Source organism: Leptinotarsa decemlineata, unplaced genomic scaffold (assembly GCF_025532065.1).
Source record: "Leptinotarsa decemlineata unplaced genomic scaffold, Ldec_3_MD MMD2_tig00000505_RagTag_RagTag, whole genome shotgun sequence".
NCBI classification, from domain to species: domain Eukaryota; kingdom Metazoa; phylum Arthropoda; class Insecta; order Coleoptera; family Chrysomelidae; genus Leptinotarsa; species Leptinotarsa decemlineata.
Genome location: NW_027412549.1, coordinates 13,506,227 through 13,528,559, shown reverse-complemented (window position 1 = coordinate 13,528,559; position 22,333 = coordinate 13,506,227). Strand labels below are relative to the sequence as shown.

The 22,333-nt window shown below is 34.0% G+C and overlaps 1 protein-coding gene across 1 annotated transcript in view; it reads left to right on the top strand.

The window, feature by feature from the left end:
- Nucleotides 1-22,333, top strand: part of sif (guanine nucleotide exchange factor still life) — a 653,408-nt gene that overhangs the window by 129,379 nt on the left and 501,696 nt on the right. The window contains 1 exon segment of the mRNA XM_074173996.1: nt 903-1,035. Coding sequence (XP_074030097.1) covers nt 903-1,035 — 133 coding nt within the window.

Sequence of the window (22,333 nt, the reverse complement as noted above, 5' to 3'; positions counted from 1 at the left end):
TACATTATTAATGTTATCTACATTTGGAAATTATTTGATACCAGGCGAAAGACTTTTCACATTATTGTCCATAATTTGAGAATCTGAACAGATTTCGATTCTTGCGCCATCTGTCAAAGTATTTACAAAGTTCTGTAGATCTCATTTGTCTCGTGAAAAGTTTTCGACAAAACAAAAGAAAATCGATAGGAACACCAATGTTTCTATGCATCTTGAATGTGACTTACTTGATTCCATTTGGACTTGAAGGATTTTCCAGAATATGATGTTATTATTGCTGTTTATGTGACGGTACAGTGTTTTGCATAATGAAAGGTTTGTTTGAAGGTGATTGACAATGTTTCATGATGAATTTCACCAGTTCGAACTTACTTTGTCTAATATATAAAATGATTTGAAATCCCTGAAATAGCTAAAAAAGGAGAAATGAAAATGAATAGCTGAAAATGACAATTATATTAAGCAAAAATAACCTGAAATGAAAGAATAGTGGAATAAAACACAAATAACAATAGAACCCCCTCTACAGCTGTTCTAGAATGTTTGAATGAGAAGGGGATGAGATTTCATGAATTTTTGAAAATCTAATTAATCTGTCTAGCTCAATGCAGAGCTTTCCAAGTGAGTACAAAACGTTCAGTATCGAAGACGAATATATTCCATATTGAATGTTCTGGTGAAAAAATCCCTTCGATTGTCCTAAGCACTGAATCAATTGCTCAGTTCGAAAAATAATACAAACCAAAAATGATCTGTATCAATCACTATCGATGGTGTATTTTTGACGATATAGTTATTGTTTGATTTCGTATTTAATCTCTGCTTGATATTGATATTTCATGCATGATGTTTCTCGTCAGTGAAATGTTAATTAATTGACTTCATTTTTCTTCCTCTTACAGAGGCATGTTTGACAGACAAGACAGTCTCAGGTCTGATTACATGAGTGATAGGGAGTCTTCCAGATATGGAATAGTTCAACAAGCGTCTGTTGAAAGTGCCGATTCAAGACTATGTTACTTGACGTCTTCTGAGGTGAGTCTCATTATTTTTCTATCAGATCATGTTTCGGTCTATTCCTTCATAATGTCCGGCATGAGCATGAATATTGCAACAATCATGACTGGATTTAGGAGTAAACAGTAACGCGTCATCATATCATCACCCAGCTTGATTTATAGGAATAAGAAGGTAAAGATATGTCATCGATAAAATCACTAGTTCATTTGATGAAGTATTAAAAAGAAGGTGATATACCGTCGCAGTGCAAAGTCAAAATTATATGTGCAATTACCAGTTGCTGTCATCAATGATTTTGCAAAACCAATCGAACAATCTGTAAGAAATCAAATAATAAATTTCTTCAGTATAACACAACAACAAATCGGGTTCATGAACAAATCAAATACTGACTTGACCGTGCTCGATTTCGTGACATAAACAGTGGAGGCTTTGAACAAGTGTTTGAAATGTTTTGGGATATTTATAGACCTGACAAAGGCTTTCGATACTGTGTCGCATGAAACTCTACTTAAAAAATTTTGTGATAATGGTATTAGAGGTCATGCTTTGGAACTGATGCATGATTATTTGAAAGAACAAAAACAATATGTTGAAGTTAATAAGGAGCTCAGTGCAACATTACAACCTCAGGAAACAGTACTTAGCCGGATCCTTTTTCTTGCGCACATAAAGGCAATGACGCAGATTGATAAATTTGAATGCCATATAGTATATTATGCTGACGATACGGCCATGATCTTGACTGGTACAAGTTGGGATGAGGTCTGAATAATGATTTATTGAGTTTGAATGTGCAAAAAACAAAATTTGTGGCTTTTTTACTCAATTCAGTTGATGAGCCGCATATTAATGAACTTAAATTGAACAAAATAATTTGGACAGAAAGTGTTGATGGTAAATGCCTGGATATTTTATCAATGATAATTATAATAAAAGAATGCAAGGACGACTGGACCACTTTCTATAATTTTTGTGTTTTTGGATTGGTCTTCGTCGTGAATAGAATAATAAGTATTGAAAATGATATTTCATCAATAAAAATAATAATGATAAAAGAACTCAAGAACGTCTGAACCAATTTTTTATGTTTTTCGATTTGTCTTCGTCGTGAATAGAATAATAAGTATTGAAAATGATATTTCATCAATAAAAATAATATTGATAAAAGAACTCAAGAACGTCTGAACCAATTTTTTATGTTTTTCGATTTGTCTTTTTCGTGAATAGGATAATGAGTATTGAAATATGATATTTCATCAATGAAAATAATATTGATAATGATAATAACAATAATAAAAGAACTCAAGAAAAGCTGGACCAATTTTGATGTATTTTGTCTTTTTAGATTTGTCTTCATCGGGAAAAGAATAATGAGTATTGAAACATGGGCAAGGGGAAAACATCAGTGATAAAAGTGACGTGTTATAATAAAACGCAACTGATAGCTCACAGGATGCTTAACTGAAGAGGGCACTCTTACTACCAATTCTCATTTATTTCATTATATACCAATACCATTTATTTTATCACACTTAATTATTTAGTATCGATTTTGAAGTCCAAAATTTGCCCATTCATTGACTGTTAGGTAGAACGACGTTCGCCGGGTCCGCTAGTTTATAATATATTAGTTTTCGACAGAATTCATAATGAGATAACAGCATTGGTGGTACTCTCATCAACCACATCAAAAGCTCACGAATATAACACAAAACTCAATTTTTTGAAAATGATAGATGGATCAAATGGATCAAACATTTCAAGAGACTAATTTACTCAACATAAGATCATTATATAATTACCAATGTCTAGTTCGGATGTTCTTAAAATTCAACAACTGTGTAACTCTCACAACAGTGAGAACTAGACCAGACGAAAATTCAAAAATTAAAATACCATCGTACAAGAAAAGCCATAAACAAAAATTCGTGTTCTATTATGGTTCAAAACTGTACAACCTACTGGCAGTGGCATTGAAGACAATGAAAAATATTAATAATATCCTCAAGCGATTCATAATCGAAAACTCAAAAAAAATTGACATGTACTGAAAAAAGAAATAAATTCTCTGCATTGAATAACAGTTCCGATACCATCTATATCTTTTCTTATACACGCATATACTAAATTTATATCAAAATTTTTTTTGTTTCCTCTATGAGTTTTAAATTCTATTTCTGGTGATTATATTAAGTGTTAGGGATCACACGTTGAAAGGTAAGACCTCGTTAGTCCTTTGCTCGCACAAGTTTAGATTTCTGAGGGTTGTCGTTCGTAGGGGTGCGATGATTGGTTAACGGAAAAAAAATAATTCACATTATAGTTTCTTGTCTGGGGATTGTCATATTTTCTCATAAAATGTACATAAAGAACTCTTATTTGAATCACTGATACAACACAATACAGACATTTCAATGCCTAAATTCGATTCTATTTCATTTGATTTGGTACTTCAGTTGACGATACTACTGACCGGTATAATAAAAATGTTGAGAGGTTTGCGATATTACATTCATCAAAGTCATCAAGCCTATTACAAATAATCAAATGCAGAGACAGGGGCTAGATTTTCAAATCTTCAGCAGGGTTTTTTACAAAAACAGAAAATATTAATTTTTGGATAACCAGATAATTCACTAGAATATCGGAAAGTTCGATTTGACCCGCCTGTTTATAATTGGAGGAATCCTCAAATAGACCTGTATTTCATGAGGTGCGATACGAGATACGGCTATCATAACTATTTATTCAATCACAAGTAAGTCAATAAGAAATGAGTACCTATGAATAGAGACAAAAAGATATGGTTCATTTATGAAGATACAGTAGTTCTACTAGTTCTAATTTTCAATCAGGCTGTTAAATTTTCGAAATGTGAAAGGCACTATTCGTTCCTCTCCGCGCCCACCACCATCTGAAAAAAATGAGATCAACACTTTTTTCAGACTCTTCGTTATATTCTCCTTTTTGAGTACACGAAATGATATGAGTGCCAAGACCGACTGCTGCGAAAATATTTACCTAGAATTGAATTTGGAGAAGTGTGTTTTAATCAATCAAAGTAAAATCAGATCTCATTTCAAAAGCTCTTACTTGGTTTCACCTGTCGCAGAGCCCGATTAAGCTGAAATTTGGCACACTTTTGGTTCGCACGACGATGCGCGACTATCCATATGCCGCGGATATTACAAAATGGCGATTTCATTTCCACAGTAACCCATATGATATGGGTTTGAAATAAATGACACAGTTAGCAAGTGACGTCATTGCATATTCAATATGGCGGGGCGCCCAAGATGCTGGACTAGTTTTTTAATGAACCAACATGATAGGAGTTTCAAATAGAAGGTTCTGCTAAAAAGTGCGAAAAATAGCTGGAAGTTACTTCAAATACGCTAAGGTGAACCAATCAAGATGAAGATCGATATATAACATCAATAATATATTATTTTCAGGAAGGGACCTGAAATATATTCATAACTTTCGTATGTATCAAATGTGGTTAAACTAGGAGTTTTTTGTTCACAAATGACTGAATAAAAATCAATAAAATGTAAATGATACAATAGAATCTATGTAAAATTACATTAATATGGACATTTGATGAGAATTCGAATTAATCGTCATCCACAATGTCGCAAATAGTGTTTATCATGTAAGTGCAACTCAATACCAATATTATTTGGGAACGTAAAATTCTATATCATATACTCTGCCATTTTCGTCCAAACAGTTCACTCAGGTTTATGGAAGAACACTGTATACATTAGGTATATTAATGGAATTCATGACCTATATAACCTTAATGACTTTTTTAAAATCAAATTTCTGGGGAAATGAAAAATATTGCTCCGAATGAATATTCTTCAATAATGCAAAATAATCCATAAAGCGAGGGAATGTATCGCGTAACACAATATGACGGTAATATATCATTAGGTTCGCTTCGTATGAATAAAGTGTGACGAAATGTTCTAGGATTTCATTATTATTTATTGATCGTGTAGGTAGATAGTGAGTAGTTGAAATTTTAGCATCAAGACCAACACGATATAGAATGTTGAATATAGTATATTGCTTGAGAAAAATGAGTATGGATGAAGGTGAAAATTATAGAAAATGAAGAAAATATACAATTATTTCGCTGGTTCTCCTGATCCATGGTGGAACAATGCCTTTTCTTATATTTGAACCTAATACTGATAATGAATCTCTATAAGACAAAAAAAACAACAAATATTTAGTTGTTTCAAAAGTTTTGTCCGTTTGAATGTAATGTATTTCTGTATCTCCATATCTCGAGGAATATTTAATCTACTGCATGTTGTTATATACTGATCGACAGAGAATTTTGTACTCTATACATTGATGCTGTTCATTTTTTTTCCAAATTTTGATTTCTTGGCTATTTTCAGCTCGCTATATAATGTCGATGAACGATTTCAGGCCCAGACACTTTGGCAAAGGTGCATTGATTCAAATGGCGTTAGAATGAGCCTTTTTCCTGGGAATAGTACAGCGATCGTGTCACGAGAGGCAGCACTAGTAGTAGAGACAAACATAAACTATTCACATGTAAAACAGTGTTATTTACGTAATATTAATTTATTATTTGAAAATTTAAATCTGATATAAAAATCATTTTGTGCTGGTATAATGCCAACAAAGCATTGCTGTTTTGCGAATTGTACGTTGTATAATCGATACCCGGAGGAAAACGTGTTTTTTATACCATTTATAAAACCTCATAATGATAAGGTTAGATGTAAAAAATTGATACATGGTTCGAGAAGACAGGATTTAACAGTGCAAAAAATAAATAAATATTCATATGTATGCTCTAAACATGAAATGAATAGTAAACTTTCATAGTTAATTGCCATTGATTAGAATGAGATATAACCTCAATCGTTTATTAAACTATATTCATTTATTATATTCAATTAAATTTATTTCACTACCATCTATATTTGATTCATATTTCACTCGGAAATAAATCTGAAATTCATAATTATTTTAAATTTCTTTTATTACAGTTTGAATCTACCGCTACTCTTTTACTAGAGTCTGTATATTAACTTGTCTATTAATTCACTTTTTTTCCAGTTACTTTCAAATTACGGCATGCAAGCCAACGTTTTAATGTTACAACATTGTTATCCTTTACAGTTGCAAATTTTATTTTTGCTCCAGGAACATCTTCTTGTGTTAAAAACATTCTTTTTTAATGGTACTTTACCATATGTTTATATGAAGGCAGTGTTTGTCCCTACCTAACTACTAGCGCTGCTGGTGAGTGATTTTTCGTACTTCAGGAAAAAGGTTCATTGAATAAGTATTCACTGAGATATTGCAGTTCAAAGTATACTCATGAAAAGGGACCAAACAACCTAATATTGAACATATATAGGTGACTGAAATTGCTGAGAAACGTCATGGAATCAATAGAAAAGTTGAACTACGATCATGAAACACATGACGTACGCTTTAATGGTATGGGGATCGTCGAGTCACTCAGCTAAAATATTTACCCTACAAAAAAAAGTACTCAGGATAATGGCTGGGAAAAGTTTCAATGAACATTGTAAACCAATTTTTAGACAATTTGGAATTTTAACACTTCCTTCCTGTTTTATACATATATGAATGCTCAATCTACATGAGGAAGGAAATCTCCAAAGGCAATATGATTAGAAATGAAGAAATACATAAATACCCCACTAGAAAGAGAATGGACTTCAGATTGCCTAAACCAAGAGTAACCAAAACTAAGCACTCTTACAGATATCTGGCAATAAAATTTTACAATGATCTACCCACTGATCTCAAAGACGTAGCCCTGAATATGAATCGATTCAAAATTAAAATCAAAAAAAAATTATTGCGGAAAGTTTTTACCCATTCAAAGAATACTTTGATTTCTTTTTATATTCAAATAGATAAGTATGTACATCTTACGAAGTCTGATGGATGTAATGTTACTGTTACCATAGGGTGTATCTAATAATAATTTAATAATTAATAGTGTAATTCTATTTATGTACGTGTAAATGTGTATATACCTATATGAGTTATGTGTGTCTGGTGTACATGTATGTGTGTGTTCTTTTGAGTTTATCAAATTATTGATTTGACGTATGTAAAAACACTTTGTGTAATGGCATGAATAAATATCTATCTATCTATCTATCTATCACTAACCAGTCCGTGAGGGAATTTGCTTTCAATCTCAGTCTGTGTTCCACTGCAAAAAGGTAACTAGATGATACCAAAGCTCAGAAGCGATAAATCTATGATTCTATACCAGACGGGGTGTTTCGATTTGCCGTTTATTTCATCACTGGTACTATCCGGGTCATATATGTGCCATGGTTGGAAATATTCTGTCCTGAACAAGAATAACCTTCAGAAAGAAATTAAAACAAGAAGCCCTCTTACGATGACGTCATCTACAGAAAATTTTCCATATAGCCGATGAATGTCATAATGTGAAATTGCAATAACGGATCATAAATTGAGTGATCATAAAATAATAACTGATATATATGTAAAAAAATTATTCCAGAAAACACCAGATTAAAAAAAATTGTTATTTTCAACGAAATTGAAATTAAAGAAAATCTAAATTCTCTCAATGATAACTGGGAGATGTTCGATGATCCTAAATAAGTTATATGATCAAATGTCAGACATTTTTATGAATACTTCCTCAGAGAAATCAGTGCATATAAGAGAAAATTCCAAACTCTGGTTCAGTGAAGATCATCTAAGATTAATGAAGCAGCGTGACAAATTTCACCACAAAAAGAAACGTTATCCTGACAATCAACTTATAGCAGATTTATATGATCACTATAATAGATTAGTAAAAAAAGTGTTCGGATTGGCAAAAATAAATATGAAGAAAAATTCAGTAACCCTGCTTCAAAGTACGCTTGGAAATCAATAAACGAAATGCTTTGTAATGAGAAGAACCATGTAAATGATGAAATCAAATATATATCCGTTGATGGAAACTAAATTGAAAATCTGCAAGATATTTGTGAAAGTTCAAACAATCATTTTGTTACTGTTGGTACAAATTCATCATCTAGTATTCCTATTCCCCCTCAAGACAGTCCTATTCCCACTCAAGACAGTTCAATCAAAATTATCATCTATGTATCTCAAGCCTACCGAAACAGAAGCAATAGAAAAAATAATCAGTATGTTCGATTCAAAAACAGCTCCAGGATTTGATGGAATTTCCATAAAAATTGTTGAAAAAGTTTAATCAAAATTAGCACCACTTATAAGTAAATTATTGAATCTTTCTTTTTCAACAGGTTTGGTACCTAATAATGCCTAAATTGTCAAAATCAAACCATTATTTGAAGCAGGTAAAATAGACCAAATGACGAATTACAGACCAATTTCAGTTTTACCACTTTTATCTAAGATTATTGAAAACTCAGTACATTCTAGATTGTTTGAATATCTTGGAAAGACAAAATTATTATATGATGGGCAATACGGAAATATACGAAATACGAAAATATTGTGACACAGAGTCGGCAGTATTAGAATAGACCCAAACAAAAAATGTGGAGTTCTTTCATTAGACCCAAAGAAAGCATTTGATACTGTGGACCATGAAATTCTTCTGGAAATAATGCATAATATAGGTATCAGAGGTTAAGTTCATAATTGGTTTCAGAATTATGTAATTAATAGAAAGCAATATGTCTATATTATATATTATTATAAGTATACCCGTTCCAAAGATACGAGGGGGGAGGGGACTTTTGACTAGCACTGTATATTATATATATTTATATATATATATATATATATATATATATATATATATATATATATATATATATATATATATATATGGCGCTGTGTTTATATTGATTTATCAGTGTAAGAATATTTTCCACTTATCTAAACATATTAAGGCCATGTCTTTCAAAGATTCTGAATATGACATGATAAACATAGTATATGGTGTTATTTCAACCAAAATAAAAAAAAATGTTGGGTTTTTATTGCACAATTTCATTGAAAACTTGAAACGTCATTCAAATTCGAGTCAATTTAAAATAATTCGAAAAACTCATAGGTGAGTTGAAAAGAATATATTTCATAGGAGAGCTCAGTTTTTATGAAAAAAAACTTTTCTGCTTACTACTTCTCCATCTTCATACAAACATTTATAGCGTTGGGAAAGTAAAGAACCAAATAGAATTCTTTCGTATACGCGGATACTTCTTTCAGATACAAGCTGATATAGGTATATGTTTTGATGAATATTGCATTACAAAATTGGTTCATATACTCCTACAATTTATATTACCTGATGATACTCTTATTTTCATTAATGAAATTACTATTTCTGAAATAGAAAGTGAGTAGATCGAATATAAAAATTTGAATATTTGTATCTGAACTGTCACGTAAACAATATTCAGAAACTTTTTGAAACTTTGGTTGTTGAAGATATTCAGAATAGTCCTGATGAAGAAACGTAAATGAGTGTTTTTGACAAAATCTATATTTTCATTTCTGGGAAACGAAAACATATCTTGTAAATGAAATATCATATTGATACTCTTTCTTTTATCTTGTTGTTTAACATTCTCTATGAATTGTTTCTAGATCAACTTCCATTTCGAATATTTTATGTCGAACTCGGATTTGAAAGTTATTTATGTGTTATTCAATATTAATAAATTGTTAAATTCTCGAAGTAATATGGGTATGTTGAAAATATTTTGTATTGATATCAATAAATTTTCCCTTCCGTTCATGAGGGAAGTGAATAACTTCAGACAACTATTCAGCAAATAAGCTAGCTGTATTTTTTGTAATTCATCGACGTATCTAACAAATATCTCATACTTAGAGATTGTCATAAGGAACAGAAAAAGGTTTTGATCTGAGTAACGGGATGTGAGGTATCAATGCAGATAGAATTCATCATTTTGAAAGTTAGAGTATAAAACGGTTCTAATTCAGAAGTAACCTTTAGTTACAATAGCTTGAGAAATTTATTGTTTAACGAAACACGTGTCGCGGTTTTTGTAAAACCCTTTATATAATAAACTGTATTAATCAGTTCCTAGTTGAATAGCTTCACACCATAAAATGATCGGAATGAAAGGGTATATTTTTAGGAGAGATTAATTTTTGGAAAAAAAGTGTTTGGCCTTCTACCTCTCCATCTTGAAACAAAAAATGTGGGAATCTTTCAAAGAAAGGAAGGAGCCATAAATTTCAAAAATTAATTCTGTATAAAGATGTATAGATCATGCAAAGAAGTAACTTTCAGAGACAAACTGGAAGAAAGATCCCTCTCGAAGCAGCTATTTTCATATGAACACTGGATAACACCAAAGAAAAATACTTTCGAAACAAATACTTTCATGTGAACGCTGAATTATACGAAGAATACTTTTCTTTATTTCGTGTATATTCCAAACATTCGTAATGTGATTGAATCAGATATCATTAACAGGATTCCTACACAATATAATTAATGAAAAAAGTAAAATTTCACTTAGGTACATGGAATACTGTCATCATCACTGTTAGACATCCGATGTTTCGCCGTAAGATCCTTGCCTTATCGGCTCTTCAGTAGCAAATACGGTTAACATTATAAGAAAAAACAGTCAATTCGTTCATTATTACAACTTGGTGTCACGAAATGGGTTGAACGTAAATAACATTCATTCGCTTACTTGATTGAATCCTAAAAATTAATCTCTCCTAAAAATATAATCTTTCGATTTAAACAAGATTCCTATGGCTGGGATTCAATCAAATAAACGAATGAGTGTTATTTACGTAATGTCATCGATGATATGTTTGTTTATTGAACGCCGAAGTTTATTTAAATTCACTGTTAGGTGATTGATTGTGTACCGTGAAGACAATTCTGTTATGACTGTTTTTAATTTGATATTCATCTCACTTATTAATTTGTAAGAAATAAGGATCGTGCTATTGAATATCATGAATAGTGTGCCCTCCAATATATGCAAGAAACAGCAGCTGTCTTAGTATACTTCCCTGTGAGAATCTGAGTAGGACCTCGAGTTTTTTCGAAAACTTTTCTTGTACTGTAGCAATAAATAATATATTGCTCATGAAAGACCAGATCAATTCATTGATGTGTCCTCTAATTCCAATAATATTAAGTTGCTCGAAAAGAAATTAAGGTTGTATTATAGGAATTAGGCTTTCACGGCTGGCGTCAATGTTTTGGTTGGTTTCCGGGTTTTGCTGTGGTCTTCTTTGGTTACAATCTCCAAACGTTTCAGCTGCAACTGTGGCATTCATCTTCAGTGGCATGGTCGAAGTACTCTTCTTGACGTGTTAACTGACTCGAACAAAGAACAATGATAAATGCCGGAAGAAGCTCTGTATAATGAACATTTTTTTTTTATTTCGAATGGCTGATCGTTAATACAAAATGATAACCATCTCTATACCAGCTAAACAATATTTATCTGCCTATTTCATTATGAAACTATATATTTTTCAAATAGATGGATTTCTCAGAGTTAAACCACGCTTGAATAAGATTAATGTTTCAATTCTACAATCATAATATAAGTGATATTGCTGATAGAGTTGTGATTCATTACGGTTGGGCGTAATTTTATGCACCAGAATATTCTGATGTGTGAAAGATAACAACGAAATATTTGTCTACTGTCAAAGGACCAATTGCAATGGTTCGAAACTAGCCATTTGAAATTTCAGTTTCATTGTAGATAAACATTCACAGCCATTTCTCATTTTAAATTGCCTGTGACTCGCAGTTGATTTAAAGAACGACTCCAACGGAGGAATTTCCAATGGCCATACATTACCCCGAAGTGTGCCTGTTTTGTGGCATCACAATTCAGAACGTGACCTGAATATCGTATATCACCAGCAGCTCTTATTTTCAGAAAGCTCACGATATAGCTTCATACCTCGAAGGATAGAAAAATAACCTTCAATTTGTGACTTTCCTAGAAATAGTTGTTGTGCAAAAATATTCGAGGGGATCAGGGCAGATGACAGTGCATACCTTTCAATAAAAACATAAAATCGTCAAAGTGTTTTATTAATTCAACAAACATTTTCTCAAAATTCCTATAGTAGACATATTGTTGATACAAATAATCCGTTAGTTGAAGGATAATTCTAATACGAAAGTGAAAGGCCATAGTTTCCAGAATTCAATCATGTAATATTTTTGTAAAATAGAGGATTGGTTTACAATGTTTTGGCTCAAAACCACTCTTCACGAAAAAAATACCTCTATGTCTGGAAGTTAATTTTTTGCATGATCTACACATCTTCATAAGTAGTTGATTCCCACACTTTTTGTATAAAGAAAGAGAAGTAAAAAGCCAAAGCTATTCTTTCCCAAAAATCAACCTCTACTGTGAATATACCCCTTTAAATTTAAACAAGATGTTTCTGTTGTTTTCAACGAATTAGGCGGATAGTGTATGCAGTTGTTGAATCAGATCAGTTTCATTTCTACAATTCATCTTTGCAGTGAGGTTTTGATAATTTGTTGTGAGAAACTGAAAAGAATTATGGGAATACATATGTACTCATATATACATACTTGGAGTAAGATAATTTTTATTGCTTTGCTAGTTTCGGGTCTGAGAGAAAGTTATTCCTTTTCACATTTTCTGATACATGATTTTCACACTAACTTACTGAATGATACTTTGGATTCACGTATCATCATAACGAGTTCTCTTCATTTCTGTGGAAAGATCGTCCAATAGATAGATACCTAAAGAATAAAAAATATTCAGCTTTAATGATGATTAGAGTGTATGTACAAAATCGAATATTCTTCTAGGTGACCAAGTTCTTCATTGAAGTGATAAAACAATTTTTGGGGCATTTTATAGATGAGTGTTTAGCATTCAAAGGGTGTGTATTACGTCTATGTGAAATCCTGTTTGAGAGTACAAAGTTTTATTCTGGGAGTGGACCTCTTTATTCGAGAGTATTCGTTGCTCAAAAACAAGTCCTTAGGCCCATATCTAAAATATCTGTCACCTACTCATGATAGGAACAGAATTTACTTATTCCACAAGGAATATGAAATAAGAACAAGGCAATATCATTTTTTGTATAATTTTTTTCATAAGAGTAAGTTGGGTTGTTGATTGCCTCATAGCATATGTACATAGGAGCCAATTCCGGAATATAAATGAGTAATTACTGTGATAACACCTAACGAGCGTCTGTTTTTCCGTTGATCAGCTGTCGCCCCCATATGAACGACAACTCTCAGAAGTTGAGAAACTTGTGCGAGCTAAGGACTAACGAGGTCTTACCTTTCAACGTGTGATTCCTAAAACGGTTGCAGAATCATTGCAGCTTCAACCAGATAAATTCTCTCGAGAAAAATATCTGGTCGAGGCGGGAATCGAACCCACAGACTTCTAATCGTGAGTCGGGCGCACTACCACGGCGGCATGTATCATATAATATTTAAAGAATTATAAATTAAATTACGAATTCTATCGCGCAGTTTGGAATAATAGTAGCAGTTTCAGTTGGGCAAAATAATAATTGGTATTCGGGAATCTATTCTATAGTATCTAATAATTTTCATTTACTGAAGTAAAACATTTTTGTGTGTGATTGATGACTTGTTTATTTTGTGGCAATTCATGATCCCTTTAGTGAAATGAATGAAAACTCTTTTGTCGAATTACCACTAGTTGATTTTATTTATACGACCGGTTTCGGGTTTAACCCCAATATCAAGTGTGAAACTTGATGTGAAAATGTGAAATTTGAAAACTCGGTTGAATCGGGAGTTTTAAGGTAAGATGGAAGGACAAGTGGTTGAACGAATCAGGGTGCCGACTTTAAAATTCGACACTGAAGATTATAGGGGTTGTTAAACTTATCAATTCAAGAGTGGAGACCTACATAAATCGAGTTGCTCGTTTAGAGGTATATATTTCTGATTTTTCCATGGCTTCCAAGAAATTCATTTTTTTTCCTTCATTACATATGCGTAGGATTTTGAGGTTATCTTTACTTATCTTGTATTTTGATTCTTGAAGTTGTTCATACATTGTAGATTTTTTGTCCAAACAGACGTGTTCATGGAGCCTTAAGTCAAAATTTCTACCGGTTTGGCCTGTATATACTGCAGTGTGGGATATTCATCCAAGGTCATGTAGTGGATGAGCTTAATTTATTTTTGTCAATCTTTTTATTTTTTCTGCATAACCCGTTGTCGGTTGACATATTTTTGAAATGATGATATAGAAAGGAGTCATGGAAATACTAAAATTAATTTATTGAGTATTAATAGATATAAGGTTCAATTTATGGAAATTACCAATTTCACTCGAGCAAAATATATAAGACGATTATAATTGGGAGTCAGTTCCATAGTTTTCCAATATTTCTCATTCATTAAAGTTAGTAAAAAAATGTATTTCACGAATTGAAATTAGCAATTTCAGTTGAGGTGAATAGTCTCATTAGTTGAAAACTGTTCAATAGTCGAAGGTGAAACGTCATTGAATTTAAAAACAAAAATGTTGTTGGATATCAGGTACTGTAATGTTCGATATACCGATAGCAGTTGAGTGAAGAATGGGTTGAATGAAATAAAAGACACCTTGATATGCCTTGTTGTTTGTGACTGAGTCTTTTATGCCAATAACAAATGAACAATCAACTGAATATAAAAAATTACAGATGTGTGCAAGTTCAAATCGCGGTTATTTCCCAATCGATACTGTATATGTGTACATCTTCATAGTCTGGTTTCGATTTAATTATACTTACAGATGGTAAGAAAAATACATTGACCTCAAATTAAATATTTTGAATCTATGGAAAAAGTGTTTCAACATATAGAGGTAATTGTTTCGTGTGGGATATTCATTCAAGGTCATAGTGTATGAGCTTTCTGGATAACAGCAAAAAATGTCACCTTATGTGTGTAAATCTTTTTGTTTTTTCTTCATAACCCGATGTCAGTTGACATATTTTTGAAGTAAAGATATAGAGAATAGTCATCGAAATAATAAAATTACATGAGGAAACAACCGTTTTGAGATATTTGATTTTTAACGTTCAGTCCTAAGGGATGTGGAAATTCAATGCCCCTAATGTTATCCGGCATAACTTGTGGCAGTTTACAAAGTGTAATGGAAATGAATTGAAAGTTTCAGGCGTACCTATACCGAAATGAATCCACGTCTTGTTTCGAATTTTGGAAATGAAACTTGGTATCGGAGACTAAAATTTACTTCGAACAAGAAAATGAAAATATATTTATTTCCGAGAATGATGAGGAACACTATTTCTTCATGAAAATTATTCAAAGGGTGCAGCGACTTTGTCTACAAAAATAAAAATTTTTATGAAAACTAAAAATCCTAATCAGAAAAGAAATGATAAAATGTCATCAACAAATCTATACCCTTTGACTATACCCTATGCCAGTCTCGCACCACAAAGTGGTATCAACTTTGGCATCTCCAAGAACTATGTGGATGAATAGTAGTATCATGGGTGCAGTTGTAAAGCAGGACAGCTTGGAACTTAATATTAATCAGTGAGGACATCATTATTGAGCACTATTATTTTATTAATCATGTGGCATTCAACATTCAGTATGAGGAAAACAGAGGAGTCACAAACTGTGTGTCCCTTCTATTCTGCTACGCCACCCCCAACCATCAGATTTCGATAAATGTACCTACTCTCGAAATCAAGCCACCATACCCTAATTTGACGTATTCGAATATTTATAAAGAGCGGGGTGCCCTACTTGCACGGCTTTCAATTGAGGGTACATATATGGTAGATGCCTACAACAGAATGCACGATATCTCCTTGGGCTCCCCTACTAATATACAATAGGAAATATGAGATGGATACTATGTTCTACTTGGGAAGTGAGACAATATTTATTAGAATGAGAGACATTGAAACAAAAATGTGCGAAATATTTACGTTAATACAGAAGTAATAATTCGAGAAGGACTTGCCTGAATGTCAGCTACATTTAAATAAAAAAAATGAAGAAACTTCACCCACCAAATAGTTGGAACCATGAACGAATTACAGTGTCGATAATTTCTCATATTGCTCCATTTCAAATTGATTACTAGTTTATTTGCAATCGTTTAAAAATAACTTGTCGAATGAACATAGTTTTTCACATTCTCCTCTCAAAATCAGTTATTACAAAAACAATTGCTTTCTCAAAGATCTCTTGTCAATTGTTTGAGAAGACATTCGATGCAACAGCGAAAATGATAACCATTTGTGAGAATTCATAGAATCGCCTATGTTGGATGTTTCTACGAAGATCTAAACCAAAGGAGCTCAGAAATAATGATCGAGTGATTTCCCACGGGTGTCTCTGCTTCTCTACTTCATTTTGCCAGTTCATTCGTACGCGTCCCAATTTTTTTCAGTTCTCTGCTGAATATGGCGTTTTTCTTTCTCGAGTGATGCTCGAGTCGCTAGCATGCTGTAGGGGGATACGAGATCAGGAATCAAAAACCATATGGAAATGCTGGATGTGGCTGACAGAATTTATCGTTATCTTTAACATTGTATGGAAAAGTGAACATTGACTAATTTTTGATAATTTTGGAAAACATCATTGAATACATTTTTGTGAGATATTCAAATTGTTACACCTCCATATCTGATGACGTGATGACTTTTTCTTTTTATTTCACCATTGAGATTTCAAAAATACTCGTTAGTCTGAAGATATAAAAAAACATAATTATCAATAATGGAGCAAGTCTGGACCTGTTCATAAAAAATTGTTACTTAAGTATCTACCCTGATTCAAGGCGCGGCAACATAAAATATTGAATAGTTCTAGGTGCATTTTATGTGTATGAACAGACAGACAGATATAGATATATAGATAGTTTCTGAATTGCCCAGTTGTTACATAATAAGTGTTTCTGTTAATCACTAATACCTTACCAACAGTCACATCCAATATTGGAATAATCAGTTCAAAAGCATCCATCTGGTATATTTTCATCATAATAGTTGAGAAAAATCAGAAAGAATACTTCAAACTTTCGATGTTTCTTTGAGCATAGCGCCTGAAACAAAGATTGCGTTTGCTTCCACACAAAACTGTGTGAAGTTGATCTGAGCAGAGATCGGCTCAGATCAACTTCAAGGGTACTCACTGGACACTGTTCATTAGAAGGGCACCTGAACAATATAGGGCCATACAACGGGAACCTCAGATAATGCAACAAAGGGGCAGAGATAGCTCGTCATATTTTCTGCGAATGTGAGGCACCGGATCACAGGAGAAAAACAATCCATGAATAACCCGAATTATGTCTAGAAAAATATGACATATATCCAGCAAGGGATCTTTATAATTCAGTACGGGGCAGACCAAAAATTTTGCTTCAATTGGTGACTTCAATGCTCTTAATTTTGTATGTGTTTCCGCTGTTGATAACTAGTCCCATGCTCTCTATAATATGATTAACTTTTTAAATATGAACCAATGAAATGATATCTTGAATGACTTGAATATGCTCTTGGACCTGATCATTTCCTATATGAAATGTGAAGTGACAAGAGACAGAGCTCCAATGGTTCCTGAAGATATGCCTCATCATTCAGCTCTAATTATTGATTTCAAAAGTTTTTGATCAGCAAAACTAGTTTCAACTCAAATGATAACCAAAACCAGTATACTTTCAAAGGAGCCAATCATCCTGCATTATATAATGCGCTACTTTCCACGGATTGGTCTTTCCTTCCTTCGGAATTGTGATGATGTGAATTCAGCTGTTAGTAATTTCTATGATGTCGTATATAATCGTATCGACTCATATGTTCCTATTATCAAAGTGTTCAAACATAAATATCACAAATGTTATCTGTCTGTTTTAAAATCTGTTTTTCCGTTAACCAGCTGTCGCACCTCTACGAACGACAACCCTCAGAAGTGGAAACTTGTGCGAGATAAGGACTAACGAGGTCTTACCTTTTAACATGAGATTCCTAACATCCAAGATTATTTGCAATATCAAAAAAAAGGTAAACTACGCGAGAAATACAAGAAAACTGGTAATATGCAGTACAATTATGAATTCAAAAACCAAATCAAAGCTGCATATAATATTCATTTGAATTCTATACAAGAATCTGTAGCATCTAATCCTCAATCCTTGTGGTCATACGTACATTTCAAGAATAGAACCTCCCGTATTCCAGGTAGGATGAAATATGACGACTTCAACGCGAACAGTTTGTATCTTATAATGGCTATGATTCTTTTTATTACAATCTTCTATTCTTATATTTACCTGTCGAAACTATCAAAGATATTACAACGATAGTTAGAAAATATACAGACTATATCTTAGACAATAACTCAATTATAAATACATCCAAATGTAAAGTAGTGTCTCATAGTAGAAAAATGTCAGTCATCGAGTAAAATTATCGAGTAGATACATACCATTTCACTGTCACGTAGAAACTCAATTGAAGATCTTGGTGTATATTTTCATCAAAATTTGTATTTTTCCAACCACATTAGATCGAAAGTAGGTGAAACAATGATTATAATTCGCAATTGTACATCTTTTTCAAGCATATCTGCTCTAGTTGTTTTTTTTGTAGCCTACGTGAGCTCAAAATAGAATATAGTTCTGTTCTATGGTCTCCATTCTACAATTGCCATAATACATTAATTGAGAAAGTTTCAAGGTCCTTTCCTAAATATCATTCACTTCAAATCTGTTGGTATCTATCATGATAGAGGTATTCCATATGAATCTCACCCATCTTTAGCATTTACAATAATTTCAATTCAATTTCATATTTGTTTGATATCAATTTTGATTCCCTAGAACATATTGTTGAAACTGCATCTCAGTATTTCATATGGAATTTTTAATTTTCAGGTATGTTCATTTTATTTTGTTATTCATTTTCTCAAATTGTAACTTTGTAGTTATAAGCACCTATATTACTTTTCAATATACTCAGTTAACCCTGTAATTGGTTTTCAACTGTTAGGTGATAAAGACTATCATTATTATTATGTATTTTGACGCACCCTGTATACTCGACTCAATGTTTGTAACATTGCCCCCATTTCTTTCGAGACACTTTTTACACATCGAGGGATCGCAATTTGAAATGTTGAACAGTCATGTTAATTTTTCTCGAATGATGTATTCTGACGCACCCTGTATACTCCACTGAATGTTCGTTACATTGCCGCCATATTTTTTCCTTTAATCTGATTCTTTATTCATCAATATTAATATAACACTTTCGCCCTTCCAATATTTTCATCTACATCTATTATTTTCATAATCCAACCGCGCTCTTTGAATTTCTCCAATACTCAGTCCATTCTTCTCTGTTTTCATTCATCACTCTGGAACGTCGATGACAGACGACAAAACAACCGCCATAAATATCATTAGTTCGCATTCATTTTCAGCATCTCACATTGGTGTCGAGGCTGAGGACAAAGCCTACTACGCCGATGACCTGGGTTCAGGTCTCTAGAGGGTAATTATTTTAATTTAATTTCCCTCAGCTGCCGATGACCACTAGGACCACGTGACTGGTGCGCGACAAGGGGGCTCAGAGGTGGAGCCCTGAGAAAGCCTGAGAGGTGAGACGAGGTCACAAGGAGGCTCACGTTCTTTCAATCTCTCCGATACTCATTCCATCCTTCTCTTCATCGATTGCGTCACTCGTTTCTCTCTTCCACTCACTTGTCTCTCTGAAACATTAACCAACGACGCACGACCTTGAAATGCGCCAGAACCAACCTTGTTCATCTACTGATTCGAATTTCCCGTTTTACGCGCATTATCTTCTGATTGGTCAACTGAATGACGGCAAAAGTGGAGAAGTAGGGGTGGTCTGAAGTGGGCTTTGAAGGTCTAAGGCCCAATTCACAAAGAATGGACGTCTGGCAAAGAAGAGGCGCGAACCTTTGTCCGCATTCAGTGTAAACTGGCCCTGAAGTAGTAAAATCGTTAGAATGAACCTGCTCAAATTTGTACCTGTTTTGACATAACGAATGTGATAGAATTCCTGTAGCTATATTACTCTCATGTATAGAGTTCCGCCGCTAAGCATACTCTGAAACTGCTGGATTACATCCAGAAAAGAACCATCCGCCTGGTTGGAGACATGAATATCAGTTGCAACCTTCGATAGTTCGGAACGTCGAAGAAAGGTTGGAGATTTGTCTTTCTTCTATAGACACTTTTTTGGAAAGTGTTCGAATGACTTGGCACATTTGATTCCACTAAGAGCAGTACATAAACGTGAACGACGGTGTAGGGTGATAGTTATCTCTTTAATAAACATTGTCAATTTATTGTAATTGCAGTACAAAATAAAATATTTCTGCCGAGTTATATAGTCGGTGTAAAGTGCATTTTGAAACAAATTCATTTATTAACCAGTAAACTGTGAGTACCCAAAAGCCAATTTCGTCTGAAAGTGATTGATAAGAGAACCATAATCTCAATATTTGCATATTTTTGCTGGGACCAAAGAACTTATCAGTTGATTCAAAGCCTATGATATAACATCTATAGATGGGTATAGACTATACATATGAAGAATTGCAACGTACCTACTGCTGAAAACGAAAAAATGTTTACAATTTGTATCTCTAATTCGGATTCTGAGTCGGTCAGCAAAGAAAATAAAAAGAGAAAAATCCAGTCTTCTCCTGGGAATTCGGATCACTCCGAAAAATAACCCCTCGATCGTTATCCCAACGTCCAAAATATTAGAAGAATTCAATCATTTCATCAAACTGACTGTTATAGCTCAGGCACCAGTCAATCTAATCATAACAATGATGATCCTCAAACATGACTCAACCTCTGACGGAAGCACCAAACTTTTACGAAGGTTCGAAATGAATGAACACTTCAATCTAGTAGACCACTATTATAATCTTCAAATAGTTATTGTTCACTATCTGACGTTAGCTATCAAACTGACAAACAGATTAATTTTCACAATGATATTTTCCAAGTTATTTCCATATAAACGATTGTTTCTGATGGATGATCAGCCGTTCACCAGTAGTTAATCTCTTGTGTGAGTGCGCTGGTTATAGTGTGCAAGAACCGCCCGGACTTCTGGTGAGTGCGTTCAGATATATCATTTCACGGAACTGTTCATTTTACCATCACCTACCTTTGGGACAACAAAGGGTGTGAGACTTTTGACAGCGGTATGAAGGAACTGCTAGACGGCCTGATGGCCAGGGACAGGGGTGAAGTGATTGGCTTCATAGGCCTTTTACTTGACTGTCTGGACCTGAGCCCATCAGAGCTGCTAAGAGGCATTCCCGGGTCGGCGATTGGGAGCTTTCTGGCCACCTACCAGGGGTCAGGGAGCTTCTTGATCGTCCGCCAAGGGAAGTTTTCTCCAAAGATACCCCCAGAGCGGTGTCTCTGATACAGAAAAAAATCAATCTTCACCATACAGGGTGGCCCAAAAAATCAAACTACTCAAAACAACGAAATTTACCAGGTTGGAAATCCCACGGAACATTGAGCTTGCTCTCCCCTCCATCCGCGTCCTGAGATTCTCCAAAACATCAAGAAAACTCGCATTCCCCCAATTGTCGTTCGCCAAAAAAACAAGTAGGTTCAATTCACGAAGTTGGCTACCTTTCACAAGATCAACTATACGAAAGCAGTGAACCTGGCTGACGGCATTAAAGTTCAGCCTTCTTCGATCGAGGACTACAGGAGTATGTCCAAATTATTGGTGAGGAAGAAAATCCCTCATCTCATGTATACCCTTCCTGAAGATAGGCAAATTAGAGCCGTCTTCAGTGTGGTCCGGGAACACCTGGAGATCGCTGACATTGAGGGCGCCTTGGTGGAAAAAGGGGACCTCCTTAATATCAAAATTGAAGTTGAGTCCCAACACCAGAATACACCGGTAGGGCAGTGTCACCGATGTCAGCGGTTTGGGCATAGCCAAAGGAACTGCCTAGCTATTCCCATATGCGTCAAGTGCGCCGGCAGATACCTATCAGGTGAGTGCAAGAAACCGCGAGCAGATCCTCCAAAATGCAATAACTGCTGTGGTTGTCCTGAGTTCCCAAAGGTTCGCAGGAGGATCAAAGAAGCTGCAAATGCCTTCCGAAACGCACCCACACCTTTAAGGCGCCCTGTCGGAGCATCTGGGAATGAGCTACGCAGGTGCGGCCAAGAGCGGTAACACGTCCGCCGACCGCGGCTCCCTCTAGTCCTCGTCCGGAAGC